General features: G+C 42.6%; 1 protein-coding gene across 2 annotated transcripts in view; it reads right to left on the reverse strand.

Annotated features, from left to right (window-relative positions):
• Nucleotides 1-289: 289 nt before the first annotated feature.
• The window catches only part of ogfod1 (2-oxoglutarate and iron-dependent oxygenase domain containing 1), a 90,433-nt gene continuing 73,101 nt past the window's right edge, over nt 290-17,621 (reverse strand). Inside the window, exons 11-13 of one of the 2 annotated variants that reach the window (XM_042061057.1) lie at nt 8,390-8,533; nt 8,249-8,307; nt 290-723 (exon numbers count right to left, since the gene is read on the reverse strand). In XM_042061057.1, the coding sequence (XP_041916991.1) occupies nt 565-723; nt 8,249-8,307; nt 8,390-8,533 (362 nt within the window). In that variant the 3' untranslated portion in view covers nt 290-564. The remainder of the gene's footprint in view (nt 724-8,248; nt 8,308-8,389; nt 8,534-17,621) is intronic. The other variant, XM_042061058.1, reaches the window with a different exon arrangement.

Below are 17,621 nucleotides of genomic sequence, written 5' to 3' on the forward strand. Positions count from 1 at the left end.
ACAATATGGCCGCGGTGGTGTTTGCGGACAAGCCCAATTGAAAACATTTTGAAAAAATGAAAAGCTATAGCAACCTGGTCCATTACAAGACCTACGATATGTCACGTTGTGGATGGTTGAGCCCATTGGAATCTTCAAATTCAAATTTCTGATTGAGTTTATAATAATGGCCATTCATATTAGAGAATGTCTGTAGAGAAACACATAAAATTAGAATCAACAATGAAAACTGGACTTGACAATGGCCATGATTAACACACAGAAAAGAGGAAAAACCCATACTAATTTGTAAATGGAATAGGGGACTGCTTTTATGTACAACATTACAATGTGGCAAAGTGGTGTCTGAGTTCAAAGCACTAAATGCAGTATGGCTACTTCAGTTTGAACTGGACATACATTACATTAAACAACTTTATATCTGCTTTGACTAAGGGCAAACAGTATGGGAGATACAGAATGGAGGATGTTTGCGAGTACAAAGTCCAGACATTTTATACCTCACTAGTTGACCATTAATACTTGAAATGAGCAACATTTCAAACCATTATTTCAACATCATATTTACTCATAATAAACAAATGAGAAGTCATAAAACGTTCCTGGTGGCTCCTGGTGGTTGTGGGAAGAGCTTCTGTCATTAACATATTTGACAAACTTCAGAGTATCTGTGTCCCTGTAGACCAATGCCAGAGAGTTGTCCTCAGGAATCACTGTCAAGAGCTAAAGATACAAACACACATTAATAATGGTTATGGATATGGTTATGGTAATAGTATAGCTGCAAGGAGCGATGAGAGGCCAAGCAGCTCATCAGGACAGAGTTGATGCTATTACATCAGACACATGGCTACAAGCACCCACAGCATCTTGTACAGTACCCTACAGATTTACTGGCACCTTTGGTAAAGTTGACTAAAAATAGGTATTTAAAATAATCTTTTGGTGATTTATTGTTCTCTCACAATGAAAACAATGAGGAATGATTAGCACACAGAAGGGAAGCAAATTTATTCTGAGAAAAAGGGATATCTCATAAAGAAATAAATATGTTTAATGAAAAACACGTTGCTCACAATTATTGGCACCCCTAGAAAAATCTTATATACAAAACCAAACAGAAGCATTTTCCTATCTGTCAACTTATTTAAGTTAAACAGAGTTTCTGTGAACTTTCCGAAGTAGTTCATGACTTTCTTTTTTACTAAGGTATGAAAATAAAGGGGGACTACACTGAAAAGAACCCCATGCCTAATAAGAATTATGGTGGAGGGGCTGTGCTATTGTGAGACTGTTTTTATTCCCAAAGGCCTTGGGAACCTAATTAAGGTGCATGGTATCATGAACACAAAGAAAAACTTCAAAGGAAATCTGTCACTCTCTACCAAGACACTAAAAGTGGGTCATGATTGGATCATTTATCAGGTCAATATACCAAAACAAATGCCCAGATCAAAACAAATATGGTTTACTGAACACAAAATCGAGCTTCGGCCATTGCCATCTGGGTCCCCTGATCTAAACACCATAGAAAAACAGTGGGGTGAGTCAAAGAGGATAATGCATAAGTGTGGACCTAGGAGTCTGGACGATCTGGGGAGATTTTGTAAAGATGAATGGTCTTAAATCCCTTGTAATCTCAGACTTTATGAGGTGTCATAGGAGAATATTACAAGCTGTTTTATTGGCAAAGGGAGGCTTACGAAGGTATTACAAGTAGGGGTGCCATTAATAGTGAGCGACGTGTTTTTATTAAAAATATTTTTTTCCTTATACAATTTTCCTTTTTCTCAAATTTTTTTTTGCTTCCCTTCAAAGATGGATTTTTACTCATGTAAAGGTAAAAATCTGTTTTCTGTTTTCACTGTTTTCATTGTGAGATTACAATAAATCACCCACAAATTATTTTTATACTGGTTTTTAGTCAACTTTAATAATAAATATAGCTGCAAGCAGCAATGAGGGGGGCCAAGCAGAATAGGCCGGAGTAGCCAAGGTGACAAGATAGAACTCGGCAGACACCCGGGATCAACAGGGCTGAAACAGGGCTGAGTGTTGCCACCGCCTCCGCCAGCCAGCCGCCCCCACCTAATCACCCTAGCCCGTCCCACCCCGTCCTGCCCTGCCCTGCCCTTGCACGCACGCATTAGAATTAACTGAATGGAACATGTTGTCATCAGTTTCACATCAAAAAATAAAAGATTGATAAAACACATCAGCAACTACAGATCAAAATGCAATATTGCTAATTGCAGCACCCCCTACAGGTCAAAGGTCACCAATTTTTTTGAGCGTCCTCCTAATGGGGTCATGAATATATGTAGTAAGTTTGGTTATGATACATGCCAGGGTTGCTAAGATATGAACTCACTTCCTGTTTGGCGGCTTCGCCACCAATTTCGATTGGCTGTTACGGGCGAATGCTTTTGTCAATTGTTCCAGAGAGCAATATATTGATAGGATATGGTCTGAAGATGGTCTGTGCCAATGTTGGTGAAGATCAGATGAAATTTGCCACCTGTGAAAACTTTTTGATGTTTTTGATTAAATCTAACATGGCGGCCGAATCAATTACGATGACATCACAAGTTGGCCTGGGTCGGCCTAAGGACCTCCAACAGTATTACCAGACACCACTAGTACATTTTAATTCCAAACACAACAGCAGCTACAGGCCTAAAGGCATGTTTCATAATTACAGCGCCCCCTAGAGGTCAAAGGTCACCAGATTTATTGAGTGTCCCCCTGATTGGGTCCTGAGTCCATGCACCCAGTTTGGCTTTGATACATGCAAAGGTTGCTGAGATATGAGCTCACTTCCTGTTTGGCGGCTTCGCCGCAAATTTCGATTGGCTGTTACAGCCAAATGCTTCTGTCAATTGTTCCAGAAAGCAATGCACTGATAAGGCATGGTCTGAAGATGGTCTCTGCCGATTTTGGTGAGGATCCGCTGAAATTTGTGACCTGCGAAAACTTGTACGTGTTTTTGATTAAATCCAATATGGCGGCCAAATCAATTACGATGACATCACAAGTTGGCCTGGGTCGGCCTTAGGAACTCCAACAGTATTATCAGACACCACTAGTGAGTTTTAATTCTATGCACAAAAGCAGCTACAGGCCAAAAGGCATGTTTCTTAATTGCAGCGCCCCCTAGAGGTCAAAGGTCACCAGATTTCATGAGCGTCCCCCTAATTGGGTCCTGAGTCCATGTACTAAGACAAAATGTGTGACCTTTGAAGACTTTTTAGTGTTTTTGATGAAATCCGTCATGGCGGAAAATCCGTCATGGCGGAAAATGACGACACAGGGTGCATTGAACTCTGCTTGGTCCAAGGATTCTAACAATACCTCATTTTTGACAATAGGGTCAATGGGTCAGAAGTTACGTGCATGAACGCAAGTTCAACTTTGGCCTGTTGGTGGCGCTAGAGCGCTCGAGGTGCCAACTTGAATCTTGGTGAAATTAATCATGGGACTTTGCCTAATTAGTGTGCCAAATTTCCCAACTTTTTACCAGACGGTTCTATGGGCTGCCATAGACTTCAATGGCAGAGCAAAGATGTTGAATAAAAATATAGCTGCAAGCAGCAATGCGGGGGCCAAGCAGTGCGCTATAGCAGGAATGGCATTGCCATGCCATGAGCAAGCACTCACAGCAAGTTTGATTGCCATTGGATAAAGAATGGCTGAGAAATAAGCTTATTTACTTTGTTACAGCGCCCCTAGAGGCCAAATTACACCAATGTCCTTGTGCGTTCTCACAATCAGCTACCATGTCCCTCTACCAAGTTTGGACTTCATACATCAAAGTGTTGCTGAGATGTGAGCTAACTTTCTTTATTACAGCACCCTTAGAGGTCAAATGAGACCACTTTCCTTGCACGTCCTCACAATCAGCTAATATGTCCATGTATCAAGTTTGGACTTCATACAACGAAGCGTTGCTGAGATATGAGCCCACTTCTTGTATTACAGCGCCCCCTATAGAGGCCAAATGATGCCAATTTCCTACTGTGTCCTCACAATGAGGTACCAAGTCCCTGTACCAAGTTTGGACTTCATACATCAAAGCGTTGCTAAGATAGGAGCTCACTTCCAGTATTGCAGCGCCCCCTATAGAGGCCAAATGATTCCAATTTCCTAGTGCGTCATCATAATCAGGTAACAGGTCCTTATACCAAGTTTGGACTTTTTACTCCGAAGCGTTGCTGAGATACAAGCTCACTTCCTGTATTACAGCGCCCCCTATAGAGGCCACATGATGCCAATTTCGTAGTGCGTCCTCACAATCAGATACCAAGTCCCTGTACCAAGTTTGGACTTCATACATTAAAGCATAGCCGAGATGTTAGCCCACTTCCGGTAAGGCGGCATTGTCGCCATGTGTGATTGGCTGTCACGGGCAAATAAACTTGAAATTAAAAAATCTGACAAGTATTGTTTGTGCGGCTCGGTCTGAAGATCATCTCCGCCAAGTTTTGTGAAAATCGGATGAAATTTGTAACCGCTGAAACTTTTCGTAGTGTTTGGACCAAATCCAATATGGCGGAGGTCCAATATGGCGGAAAGTGATGGGATAGGGGTCGATGAACTCGGGATGTTCCAAGGATTAAGACGCTACCTCAATTGTGAAAATCAGACAAAAGAGTCAAGGATCACGTGCATGAACGCATGTGCAGCATTGAACTGGTGGTGGCGCTAGAGTGTTCAATGTATATGCATAAAAATTTCTGTGAGTGATTGGGACAGTGTCCTGACTAATGGTATCGAGTTTTGTTATGTTAACTCAAAGCGTCACGGAGATGTTAGTCCACTTCCTGTTTGGCGGCTTCATCACCATATTTGATTGGCTGTCACGGGCAAACAAAAAGGAAATTGAAAAATCTGACAAGTATCGTTTGTGCGGCTCGGGCTGAAGATCATCTCTGCCAAGTTCTGTGAAAATCGGATGAAATTTGTAACCGCTGAAACTTTTCGTAGAGTTTGGACTAAATCCAATATGGCGGAGGTCCAATATGGCGGAAAGTGACGTAATAGGAGTCATTGAACTTAGGTCAGTCCAGGGATTCAAACAGTGCCTGATTTGTGAAAATCGGATGCACCGTTCAATGGTCACATGCGTTAATGCAATCCAGTTTTGACCCATTGGTGGCGCTAGAGTGTTGGGCATAGTTCTGTAAATTGGTGAGAGTGATCATGGGACAGTGCTGAATCAGTGTACCAAATTTCATAACTTTAGACCGAGCGATTCAATTTTCGGCCAGATTTTGACCTGTTGGTGGCGCTAGATGGCTGGGTTTAGAGGTCTGTAAATAAGTGTGAGTGGTCAGTGGAGTGTCCCGAAACTTTCTGCCAAAAAATCTGAACTTTTTAGCCAGGCATTCTATGGGCTGCCATAGACTCCAATGTCAGGAAAAGCTAATAACTTAATGGGTGCCTTCGCAGCTTCGCTGCTTGGCCCCCAATAATAGGAAAAGGTAGAAACACAATGGGTGCCTTCGCAGCTTCGCTGCTTGGCCCCCAATTAAATTAAACCAATACTTCTGGGGGGTACTGTATTCCCTACTGATGCAGAGTAATTGAATATGAATATATAAAGCTCTTCAGTAGTCTAATGGCCAAAACTGAGACACTCAGGCTCTTTTCCTCCAGGACATGCCTGCCACAATAATGCTTTAGGCAGGGTGTGATTTGTGAAAAAGAATGATTTTAAATAAGTTAGTATATATAGTTAGTATAAAGCCTAGTAATTCATGGCTCACAATAGCCTACATTAATTTGGCCACCTTTGAACATTTACCTTTAGTTTAGTTTTAGTTTACTGTTGACTTTAAACAGCGAGTGTTTAAAGGTATGATAATCAGCTCATCTAATGCTTAGGGTACATTTTGACAAGCATAGTCTATACATTTTATCTTGTTCTTGCCTGAAATGACTCCTCTACCTTTGCTGCCTCCATCCTTTCAGTTTTTGTTGTGTAATAAAACGTTGAATGGAATTGATGTCTTGAGTTAGTGAATTGGCTATCATTTTTTGTTGGTAACCAAATAGCCTACACATTTTGTAATCGCTGCGTAAGCTACGTACTGTACTACGTGCATTCTCTCTCCTGCAGATTTGCGTTCCGTAGCCAAGTGTGTAATATTGCAAAAGTTGAAAAAATAAATGTGTTTATTGTACAGAAAATAAATAGCCTACTGTAATGCTGTCAATTAATTGCCTACAGTGCAGTGAAGAGTTTGGAGAGTGAAGTTATGATGGGGGAACTTGGAGTTTTATGAAAATAATTTACGAACCATGGGCCATGACCATGAAGCCTCTATTTCTTGCAGCTCTTAAAACACCCGCTAGAAAGTTTAAATAGCCACCAACATTCGTTTTGGCGGTACAGATTATTTTTGAAAGTTATTTGTCTACTAGGCCTATCTATCAAACGTGGTTTCTTGTTCGTCCTCCACAAACTACAGGTAGTTTGTTAGAGAGCAATTAAATAAGCGATGCCAAGCCATTTCTAATATGTAACACTTTTTGTGACATTCAGCAAATATCTCCTCACATGTAAGTTGCTTCGGACAATATGTTCTACTCTATGTAGAGTTGTCCTCCATCTCAGTTGCATCAGTTATCTGATTTTGAAGGTTCTAAAATATGACGATATGCTGCTCTGAATCCTTCTCGCTTTCTTTCATTTGTCCAGCTAACGTTTTCATTGAAATTAGCCATTTATGATTGGTTACACAGTCGACATTCTGAAATGTCCTGCACGATCAAGGCCAAATTAACCAGTCATCACACAGCTACTGTGCCAGCAGCACGAGCGCTGACAGTGACAGTGTGTTTCTGATGTCAGATTATTATGCACTAGAGCCTCTCACATTGCAGCGCTTTAAATATGAAGTAGCAGGGGCAGAGGGGGATAAATGTTGTCCCCCCCAATAATGAAAATAATTAAGGAGAGGGGAGGATATCAAGACCGCCCCCCCCCCCCCCCAAACAAATCGCACCCTGGCTTTAGGCCATAAATGATGCATTTGTTCCAATTTGTTATTCTTAGTGTGCCTATTATTAATATTATCTGTAGAATTTATACTTCTGAATATAGATATCTGGATTTCAGTACATATTGTCAGTATTATTCATGTTACTTTATCATTTTTAATATGAGCCTTTTTCTCCCTTTTCTTTCTTTCTATTTTATTATGCATTTTGTAGTTATGGAGTCGACAAAGTTTACATTTCACTGTGTAAAGGACCACTTTGGAGTTTTAATGTATGCTGTTGATTTAATGAAATAAGTATAGGTTGGGTTATTGGTAAAATATGTGTAAATGTTTGTAATTTATTTGAAATGAATTCTATATTTTGTATGTGCTTTAATGTTATTTGTATGTGATTGACCCTGTGTGAATGTTTGTCCCTTTGGTGGCACCGTAGTTTGCACATGGGAAGATAAGGTATCTGATGGCCGTGAGTGGTACACAGCTGTGTTTGGGCCTACAGGATTTTTATCTGAGGTTTTGTGTTTCATTCATGAACTTAAAGAACTTGACGCCCGTTTCATGACGGAAGAAAGGACTATCGTATATTGTTTTGCATTCCTTGGTGAGCGCAGCGAGGTATGATACGTTTTCATTCATAGTTGTTCAGAAATTGTTTGCACATAGGTATGGTCTGTTTTGCTGTGTAATTAATGTTTGTCACCCTAAATGTTTGTTCACGTATTGATGTTTGTATCCATGAAAACAAGTGTGTGAAATGTTAGTATGTATGTTTTCAATACAGTTTTCACGGTGCTCAAGGTGAAAAGTTGAACGTCATGCTGGTTTGGCGAACTAAAAAAAGGACACCTTATGCATCAGTCGAGACTCTCTCTTTTTGGATCCAAGGGCTGCTACACACTGCTAGTTGTATACAGTGTAGTGTAATAACAAGAAATGCGACAAATAACTCTCTGGAATCTTGAAAATGCATTTCTAGCTTTATATTGTCTTTAAATTATTATTTTATAAGTCAATAGATTTATGGTGGGGAAAAGGTTTAAAAGTTCAACAACATCAATACAAATATTAGGTTTGTAGCATTAAGTATTGAAATGTTGATAAACTAACAAATAATTAAATAATGAGGATATACTGCTATAGTGACATGTTTATGAACTGCATTTTAAGACAATAGTAGCATGAGGCATGTGATATCTGCACATGTGCACTCTGCAGCCAGAACTGTTAAGGGCAAGAACACTTACCTCCTCATCTTCTCCATGAGCAATGTAGGAAGTGAAACCCCCCGAATCCTGCTGCCAGCCTAAGCACATGTGCAAGTCAACACTGTCAAAGATACATATGCAGACAAAAATCCTGTAATAATATACAGAAAATATACATACGCATAAGTGCAATGTTACCAAAGCATCCAAGGGTGAGAAGCAGGTCCAGCCCAAACTCCCTGCTACTCTCAGAGTCATGAAGTAGGGTGTATGAGCCATGTCTCCATCTCCTTACTTCACCTACACAGGCTGCCGAGGTTCCATCTGTTATTCAGGTGCACACACACACACACACACACAATTTCACCATTTTAGGGGCAAGGCCAGTTGGCCTTCAGTTGGGCATATTTGGTGGGGGGCACAAAGGCCACATATCAGGGTACCAAGGCCAAAGTTAACTATACAGTAGTAGGCTATAGAAATTATCAAAGTTGTATTTGGCCTATTCACAGCAGTAGACCTGCATCACTGTATGAAACATTACAAAAACAGGAGGTGCAGTCATTAGTGTAGAGCGAGAAGAGCAGAGGGGAAAGGACACAACCCTGTGGGGCGCCTGTACTGATGGACCGGGTTTTGGATGAGATGCTCCCCAGTCTGACCTGCTGCTGCCCGTCAGTCAGAAAGCTGATGATCCACTGACAGGTAGAGGCAGGCACTGAGAACTGGGTGAGCTTCTGATATAGGAGTTCAGGCATAATGGTGTTGAACGCCAAGCTAAAGTCCACAAACAGGATTCTGGCATACATCCCTGGGGAGTCAAGGTGTTGCAGGATGAATTGCAGTCCCATATTGACGCCATCATCTGCCGACCTGTTTCCCCTGTAGGCAAACTGCAGGGGGTCCAGCAGGGGTCCTGTTATGTCCATCAGATGGCTCAACACCAGTCTTTCAAAGGATTTCAAGACCACAGACATCAGGGCAACGGGTCTGTAGTCATTTAATCCTGTGATGGAGGATTTTTTGGGGACTGGGATGATGGTGAAGCGTTTAAAGCAGGAGGGCACTTCACACAGCTCCAGGGACTGGTTAAAGATCTGCGTGAAGATTGGCGCCAGCTGTTCAGCACAGATACGCAGACAAGAGGGGACACACCATCAGGTCCTGGAGCCTTCTGGATCTTCTGCTTCTGAAAGAGCCGGCACACATCCTTCTCGCAGATTGTTAATGCAGTTGGGGGGGGGCTATTGTGCGTGAGGGGTGTGATAATGGGTACTTTTCAAACCTGCAATAAAAGTCATGCAGGTCATCAGCCAGTTTGGGATTTTCTTCAGGATGGGGGCATGGTCTGTTGTAATTTGTGACCGGTTGCAAGCCAAACTTTTGCCGGGTCATTAGCAGAGAGGCAGTTTTTTAGCTTCTCGCTGTAGCTTCTTTTGGCTACCCTAATCTCCTAGCTGACTCATATAAATCGTGCGCACATTTTACTAAATTACTAAAAACTACTCATTCAAGTAAAATGAGACCACAATCTAGTAAAATGTTCTCGATATACAAAAATATCTTGCAATGACATCCTTGGCTCCGTAATAGTGTTGAAGCGGAGCGAATGTATTACGTTACGTATCTTGGTCAGTAAATCAAGGATCTTTGCTATAATGACCGCTGCAAAAATATAATGACAGTGGCAAGGAGTTTTGATCTTTGAATCACGTCTTTCATATCATTCTGTGAGTAGGTTGTTCACTATCATTGAAAGTGAAAGTGAGCAATAGGCTACGTTTCCATGCAACATCTAAAACTTTCAAGGTCTGTTGGCGATCTATATGTTTTCTCAGCAGATGCATGAAAGGGTAACGAAATAACTGTAAGGGTTCTATCTTGGCGATCTGAAACTCATCTAAAGCTCATTGTTATCATGACACTGTAGTGAGAAATTCTAGAATGTATATATTTTAACATTTATTTTAATCACCTAAGTGAATGTAGAGATATGATGGAATCGAAAGGTAAACCCTTTAAACCTAAATTGTTTGATAAATGGGAACAAGAAGCATTGAACCGACAATTTAAAGAGAGCGAGGGAAAGAAAAAGAACTATGGACAGAGAGAGAAGCAGAGTAGAGAGGGACATTTCCGTGCAGATGAGAGAGAGCGAGTGGCTGCACCAAGGGTATCTCAGCATGATGCTGAAGTGTATGTGCAGCAACGACAAGCAGTGGAACCGACAGCTCCTCCCTTAGAAAGCAGACGAAGACCCCCTAATTATGACGATTCCTGGATACCTCTCTATTCCCCCTTGCCTGCCACCCAGCCCGTGCCTGCGCTCGCAAGCCATGCCCAGTCACTACCACCACCACCACCCCCACTCACTGTCAGCCCCTCTTCCCCATGCTCGCGTCCAGCGGCGCTTACAAGAACTTTTATCAGAGCAGAATAATGGGCGGAGAGGTGGTAGAATGGGGAACAGAAGACACAAGGGAAGAAGTAATGGCAATCAGAGTGACAGGTGCAGGTTGTGTAGCCAGCCGGGGCATTTGGCACGCGCAACTGCCCTGACACCATATGTTACGAGTGTAACCAGAAAGGGCACCGGGCACGCTACTGCAAAGCAGGACAGGCACAAAATGGTGGATCTTCATCACAGCAGCGTGGACGTGGTCCTGTGTGGACTCAGAACACAAACCGTGCATAGGATAAGGAGATTCAAGAGTCGCCGGGTCCTGAGAATGACACTTTAGACTTACTTTTTGAACTGTACCCTCAACTCACATCAAATCCGACACACCCCAAACTATCTATTTCTGTAAACAGAGAATTAGTTTCTTTTTGGTTGATACTGGAGCTGGTTGATACTGGATATTAGCACAATGGGAAAAAGGGCAGTGGCAGGAGCATCGGGTCAGTTCATATCAAAGATTTTGTCTAAGCCACTAACGTTGGGATATGAACATTGTACATTACAACATTCATTTCTCCTCTCCAGAGTTTGCCCCGAAAATTTGTTTATTATGTAAGTTAAATCTCACCATCACATTGACAGCGGGAAGGGTGGGATTAGAGGGCCCCATTATGTTATTTTGTCAGAAATTACGCCCCAAATGGATAGGTTATGAGTGTAAATCCCCCAATAGTGTGTTTGAGGGAAGCCGTGGCCTATTGGTTAGCACTTCGGACTTGTAACCGGAGGGTTGCCGGTTCGAAGCCCAACCAGTAGGCACGGATGAAATGCCCTTGAGCAAGGCACCTAACCCCTCACTGCTCCCCGAGCGCCGCTGTTGTTGCAGGTAGCTCACTGTGCTGGGATTAGTGTGTGCTTCACCTCACTGTGTGTTCACTGTGTGCTGAGTGTGTTTCACTAATTCACGGATTGGGATAAATGCAGAGACCAAATTTCCCTCACGGGATCAAAAGAGTATATATACTTAAACTTATACTTGAATCACCAATGCCGACACCAGGAGAAACAGACACCTGAGTATTTACATTGTATAATGGCAAACTTTACTGAAATTCCACCTCCGGAGTATTTAGAAAATTGGTACCAAGTAGGAGAAAAATTGACTATTGACATTGTTGGTGTACCAACAAGCATTACTCTGCTGGAGTAGTGGATTTACCACCAGAATTGAAAGATTTGTTCGCCCATGCCGACTCTTATCCGCATGTGGCGTTGGCTAAGACAAAGGGTGAATGGAGTGATATTGGGCCGTGGGTAAAAGAGTGTGTGAATGAGAATAATTGGGCACGGTGCATCACACCCCACACTTATTTCATTCAGCTACACAAAACATATACTTCTTACAAAAACATGGCTCCTTAACAGTGAAGCCAGCATAAAGACCTATTTTTGTACAACCTGAGCCAATACAACAAAGGAAGATGGTAACTCTGTCTCCTCAGGAAAGGGAAAGTATTTACTCAGTTGTTCCGGTGGGCATGGTCGGCTACTGCACAGCCTGGATCCTAAACTACGCGGAGAGAGCCAAGCCGTTACAGGCTTGCGCAAATGCATGCAAAAATCTGACTGACAAACTGACATTGACTGACGAATGCAAAAATGCTTTTGTGGATTTGAAAAACGAATTGGCATCAGCCTCTGCGATGGGACTGCCAAATTATGATTTGGCATTCCATTTATTTGTATGCGAGAAATCGGGCTACGTGTCCGTAGTGTTAACACGAAGCCATGTCGGTCAGTACAGACCTGTGGCATACGTATCAAAGCAATTGGATCCAGTGGCAAGAGGGTTTATCCCAAGTCAAGTCAAGTGAACTTTATTTCTATAGCACATTTAAAAACAACTTGAACCAAAGTTGGAACCAAAGTGAACCAAAGTGCTTACAAACAAACATAAAACAATGGTACAACAACAATAATAATATAACATGGGAGAAAAATAAGAAAATAAATAATTAAAATAATAAACAAATTAGTCAAAAATAACATAAAGAGTGTGTGTGTGTGTGGGGGGTTGACTGCTTTAAGTTAGACTTAAAGCAGTCAATGGTTGGAGAGGCTATTCCAGAGTTGGGGGGCAACAACAGAGAAGGCTCTATCACCCTTGGTTTTAAGGCGTGATTTGGGGATACAGAGAAGATTGTGAGATGAAGACCTACGTGATCTTGGAGCGCTGTACGGAATTAGTAGGTCACCTATGTAACTAGGTGCCAGACCACTGAGGGCTTTGAAGACAAAAAGTAAATTTTTTAAATTAACTCTGTGCTCCACAGGTTAACAGGAGTTTCTTAGAGCCACATAATAATCTAGCTGCTGCATTTTGAACTAGCTGAAGTCTATTGAGAGTGGAGTGGGTCAGGCCTGCATATAATGAATTACAATAATCTAGTCTAGATGTTATGAAAGCATGTATAAGAGTTTCAAGATCGGAGAAGGACAGAAAGGGCTTCAGTTTTGCAATGATAGAAACATCACTTGGAGGGCCAAAAATAATTATATCAGTTTTACTTTCGTTCAGTTGAAGAAAATGTCTTGCCATCCAGCGTTTGACATCACTGAAACCGTGGAGAAAAATATTCTCCAATGAACAAATGCCATCAGGCAGGTAAAACTGAGTGTCATCTGCATAGCAGTGATACTGAATGTTCTACTTATTAAAAATTGAGCCAAGGGGTAGCATATAAAGAGAGAATAAAAGAGGGCCCAAAATGGAACCCTGAGGAACACCACACTTTATAGGGGCAGAGGAAGAAGAGAAATTGCCTAAACTAACTGAAAATGATCTATCACTAAGATAAGAAGAGAACCATTGCAAAACAGAACCCTGTCTCCTGTCCTATCAGCATGTTCTTTTGACTTTATCTCATGTTAATCTTGTACGGTAACCTGACCCTAGCCAGATGAATTTCGTTCCGCTATAGCTCCGCCTAGCTTCACTCACATCCATCTGGGACCTCTTCCATTGAGAGTGATTTCTGCAACCGACTTTATGGTTCAGCCAATCAGGACGCAGGGCGGGAGTTTCATAGATGTGACATAGTGTAGAAGCGACTGTGACACTGTTATTAGCGTCACGGGTTGGCTTCGATGTGAGTGGTTGAAGTAGCACGTCAATAGATGACAGACAAGTGGCTTATTCAATCATATGCAAGCATTTTTTGATTAGGCCCAGCCTTCTGAAGCAACACTTCAATAGATCGGTTCCAGATGGATGAGTGGAGCTAGGCGGAGCGAAATTCATCTGGCTAGGGTCAGGTTACTTGTACGGTGCACTACGCTCAACCCGGCAACAATGTTGCCAACGGCTAAGGATGGTGACAGTCATGACTGTTGCGAGATAGGTGTCTGTGTACTAAACTAAGAACTGACATTTCTGAAACACCTCTAACTAACCCAGATCTAATATTGTATTTTTATGGTTCGTCAATGTGTGCTGGGAATGGAGAGGTGTGGAGCGGTTACGCTGTGGTGAATTCAATATGACACAATTGAATCTCACTCTCTACAACTTTCAGCCCAGGTAGCCGAACTAATCCTAGCCTGGGAAACGCTAAAGCTGACGCGGCTGCTAAGATGGCCGTGGAGAGGGGGAGATCAATACCAGCAGAGTTCCTAGAACTTTCCCATACGCTGCACAGCTTTCCAAATTTGCAGATACCCGAAGAAGTAACATCCGAAAACGCTTTAAAAGAATCCCAATTGGCAACAGATAACAAAGAAAGAAGAAGGTGGAAAGATTGCAAACCAAATGCAGATAGCTTATGGGTGCAAAACAAAAAGTACCAGATAGCGTTCTGCGCTGGAGCAGCGCTCACGGGAAACAACGAGACATGCTGGGTGTGCCAGGAGAAATCTTTCCAACTGCGTTCCCATACAAGACCGCAAAGTACTCTGTGCGTAGCATCAGGACTGTGTACAACTAGCAAATGTTTTGCGGACATTCATGCCGGAAATCTACATAAGTTTCTATATGGTTCATCTTTGCATGTTATGTTGACTGTGATGGATTCTGTTTGGTCAAACGAAACAGGTGATTTATTACTATTTTTTTCTTATCGTTATGCCTCATGTAACCTGTGTTTGATTTTTGTAAAGTTTGTGAAAGCGGTGTATGGGAGGTGATGTAGTGAGAAATTCCAGAATGTATATATTTTAACATTTATTTCAATCACCACCCAAACTTTGATTAACCTTTAGTCATCATTTATTTTATTTCACCACCCAAAGCCTTTGATTGACCTTTAGTCAATCATGTGCATGCGCGACCTTTTGTCATGCCACATGATGGCGGCGATCAATCATTGTTGACCAGTTCTTCTCTTGACACAATCATTGATGAGAGCTACTTGCTTTCACATAATGCCGGCGCCTCACGAGACAAGATACGGCCGGAGAGAGGGCTCACGTGAGGCGATGAAAGGAGGATCACTAGAAATGTATTTAAGCAAGACAATTTGTATTTTGTATTTGAGTTTGTACGGCGGTGGTGCTAGTGTATGCGCTGCATCAACTCCCGGATTCGTTACAATAAACCTCGAGTTTTTGTCTTTGCTACTGCTCGGTTTGGATTGTCTCCACTTTGTTGTGTAGTCTTTATTTTTTAAACTACAATTCCTATCGTACACTCTTATTTTTTAAACGTATTCCCACTCTGATTTTTCGCCATGCGCGTCGCTTTTATTGAAAAATGCGCTTGGATGTGGCAATTAACGACCTAAGGTGTGATCTTGGCCCATTATCTAAAAATCGCTGTCTTACACTATCTAAAAAGCATAGCATTTTACTCAACTTCACAGCTGAAGACGCACTGTCATGAGATGTAAGCAGCAACTCCTCTGCAGGATAAAAGTCCTTAGGTTTTATACTCTTTTTTTTATATTATTGCTGTGTGTTGCTTTTTTCATGCTATGTTTTCGATGGTAACACATTGTCAGTCAATAGTGAAAGTAATTAACTATGTATAACTGTTTTGTCGTTGACTATGACACCACGGAGGAGTTAGTTTCACTTTGCCAATGAGTTCAAATAATAGACGAGTGCAGATGCGTGTAGGCTATACTCTGCTAGGTTTAAGTAAAGCATGGTTTAGTGCAGGGGTTTTCAACTGGTTCTGTGCCAGGTCAAGTCAAGTCAAGTCAAGTCGGCTTTTATTGTCAAATTCTTTACATGCACTGGTCATACAAAGAATTGAAATTTCGTTTCTTACTCTCCCATGCAGACATAGACATGCTTTAAATACAGGCATAGAAATACTATGGACATAGCCATAGACAATAAACATTAAATTAAAGTGCAAGACTGAAATATAGAACATGTATGTATCAAAATAGAAATATAGGACATATATATATATAAAAAAAATAGAGGTAGTTGTGTTGTATATTTCTATAGTCTTAACAGTTACATGAAGTTTAAACTTGTGCTTGTGTGACCTGTATATTTACATTGATATGCAGTATGTAGTAATTCAAGTATATCAGGCTTGATGTGAAGCAGCAACACGTTTGGCTGCGCAGTCACAGTGCAGTTCCACATGGCGGTGTTGGGGGGGGGGGGGGGTTTGGTAGACAGGATCCTAGTTTCCTAGGTTCCTGGTTGGCTGGTGGGTGGGGGGGGCTGTCAGTGATGGGAGAGTGGGTAGAGTGTTCAGCATCCTGATTGCTTGGTGGATGAAGCTACTTGCCAGTCTGGTGGTGCGGGAGCGGAGGCTCCTGTACCGCTTTCCAGAGGGCAGGAGGCTGAACAGTTCGTGTGCAGGGTGGGTTGTATCCTTGACAATCATTAGTGCTTTGCGGGTGAGGCGGGTGGTGTAAATGTCCTGCAGGGAGGGGAGTGGTGCTCCAATGATCCTCTTAGCTGTGTTAACGGTGCGCTGGAGGGTCTTCCTGTTCTGATCTGTGCAGCTTCCGCCCCACACTGTGATGCTGCTGGAGACGATGCTCTCGATGGTCCCTCTGTAGAATGTAGTCATGACAGGAGGCGTGGCACTTGCCTTCTTCAATTTGCGCAAGAAGTAGAGGCGCTGCTGGGCTTTCTTCGCCAGTGATGCTGTGTTGGTGGTCCAGGAGAGGTCGTCGCTGATGTGCACCCCCAGAAATTTTGTGCTGCTCACTCTCTCCACAGCATCTCCGTCGATGGACAGTGGTGGCAGTTGTTTGTGGCCTCTCTGAAAGTTGACAACAATCTCCTTGGTCTTGCTGACATTTAGCAGGAGGTTGTTGTCTTTGCACCATTTGGCCAGCAGGTCTACTTCTTCTCTGTAGTGAGCCTCATCGCCCTTAGTGATGAGGCCCACCAGTGTTGTGTCGTCTGCAAACTTCACCAGATGGTTGGAGCTGTGAGTGGTTGTACAGTCATGTGTTAGCAGTGTGAAGAGCAGGGGGCTGAGCACACACCCTTGAGGGGCCCCCGTGCTCAGGGTCAGAGTGCTTGAGGTGTTGTCCCCGACACGTACTGCTTGTGGTCTCTGCAACAGGAAATCCAGCAGCCAGTTGCAGAGGGAGGTACTGAATCCTAGCTTGTCCAGTTTGCTGATGAGTTGTTGTGGTATTATGGTATTGAATGCTGAACTGAAGTCTATGAACAGCATTCTCACATATGAGTCTTTATTGTCTAAGTGGGTGAGGGCTGGATGGAGGGCAGAGCAGATTGCATCCTCCGTGGATCGTTTGGCTCGGTATGCAAACTGGAAGGGGTCCAGGGTGGGGGGTAGGGTGGCTTTGATGTGTGACATGACTAGCCGTTCGAAGCACTTCATGATTATGGGCGTGAGTGCTACAGCACGGTAGTCATTGAAGCATGATGGTGATGATTTCTTTGGCACGGGTATGATGGTGGCAGTTTTGAAAAGTGATGGGATGACTGCTTGCTCCAGAGAGGTGTTGAAAATGTCTGTAAAAACATCCTTCAGCTCTTCTGCACAGTCCTTCAACACTCGTCCTGGTATGTTGT

This window comes from Alosa sapidissima, chromosome 14 (genome assembly GCF_018492685.1).
Source record: "Alosa sapidissima isolate fAloSap1 chromosome 14, fAloSap1.pri, whole genome shotgun sequence".
Taxonomy (NCBI): domain Eukaryota; kingdom Metazoa; phylum Chordata; class Actinopteri; order Clupeiformes; family Clupeidae; genus Alosa; species Alosa sapidissima.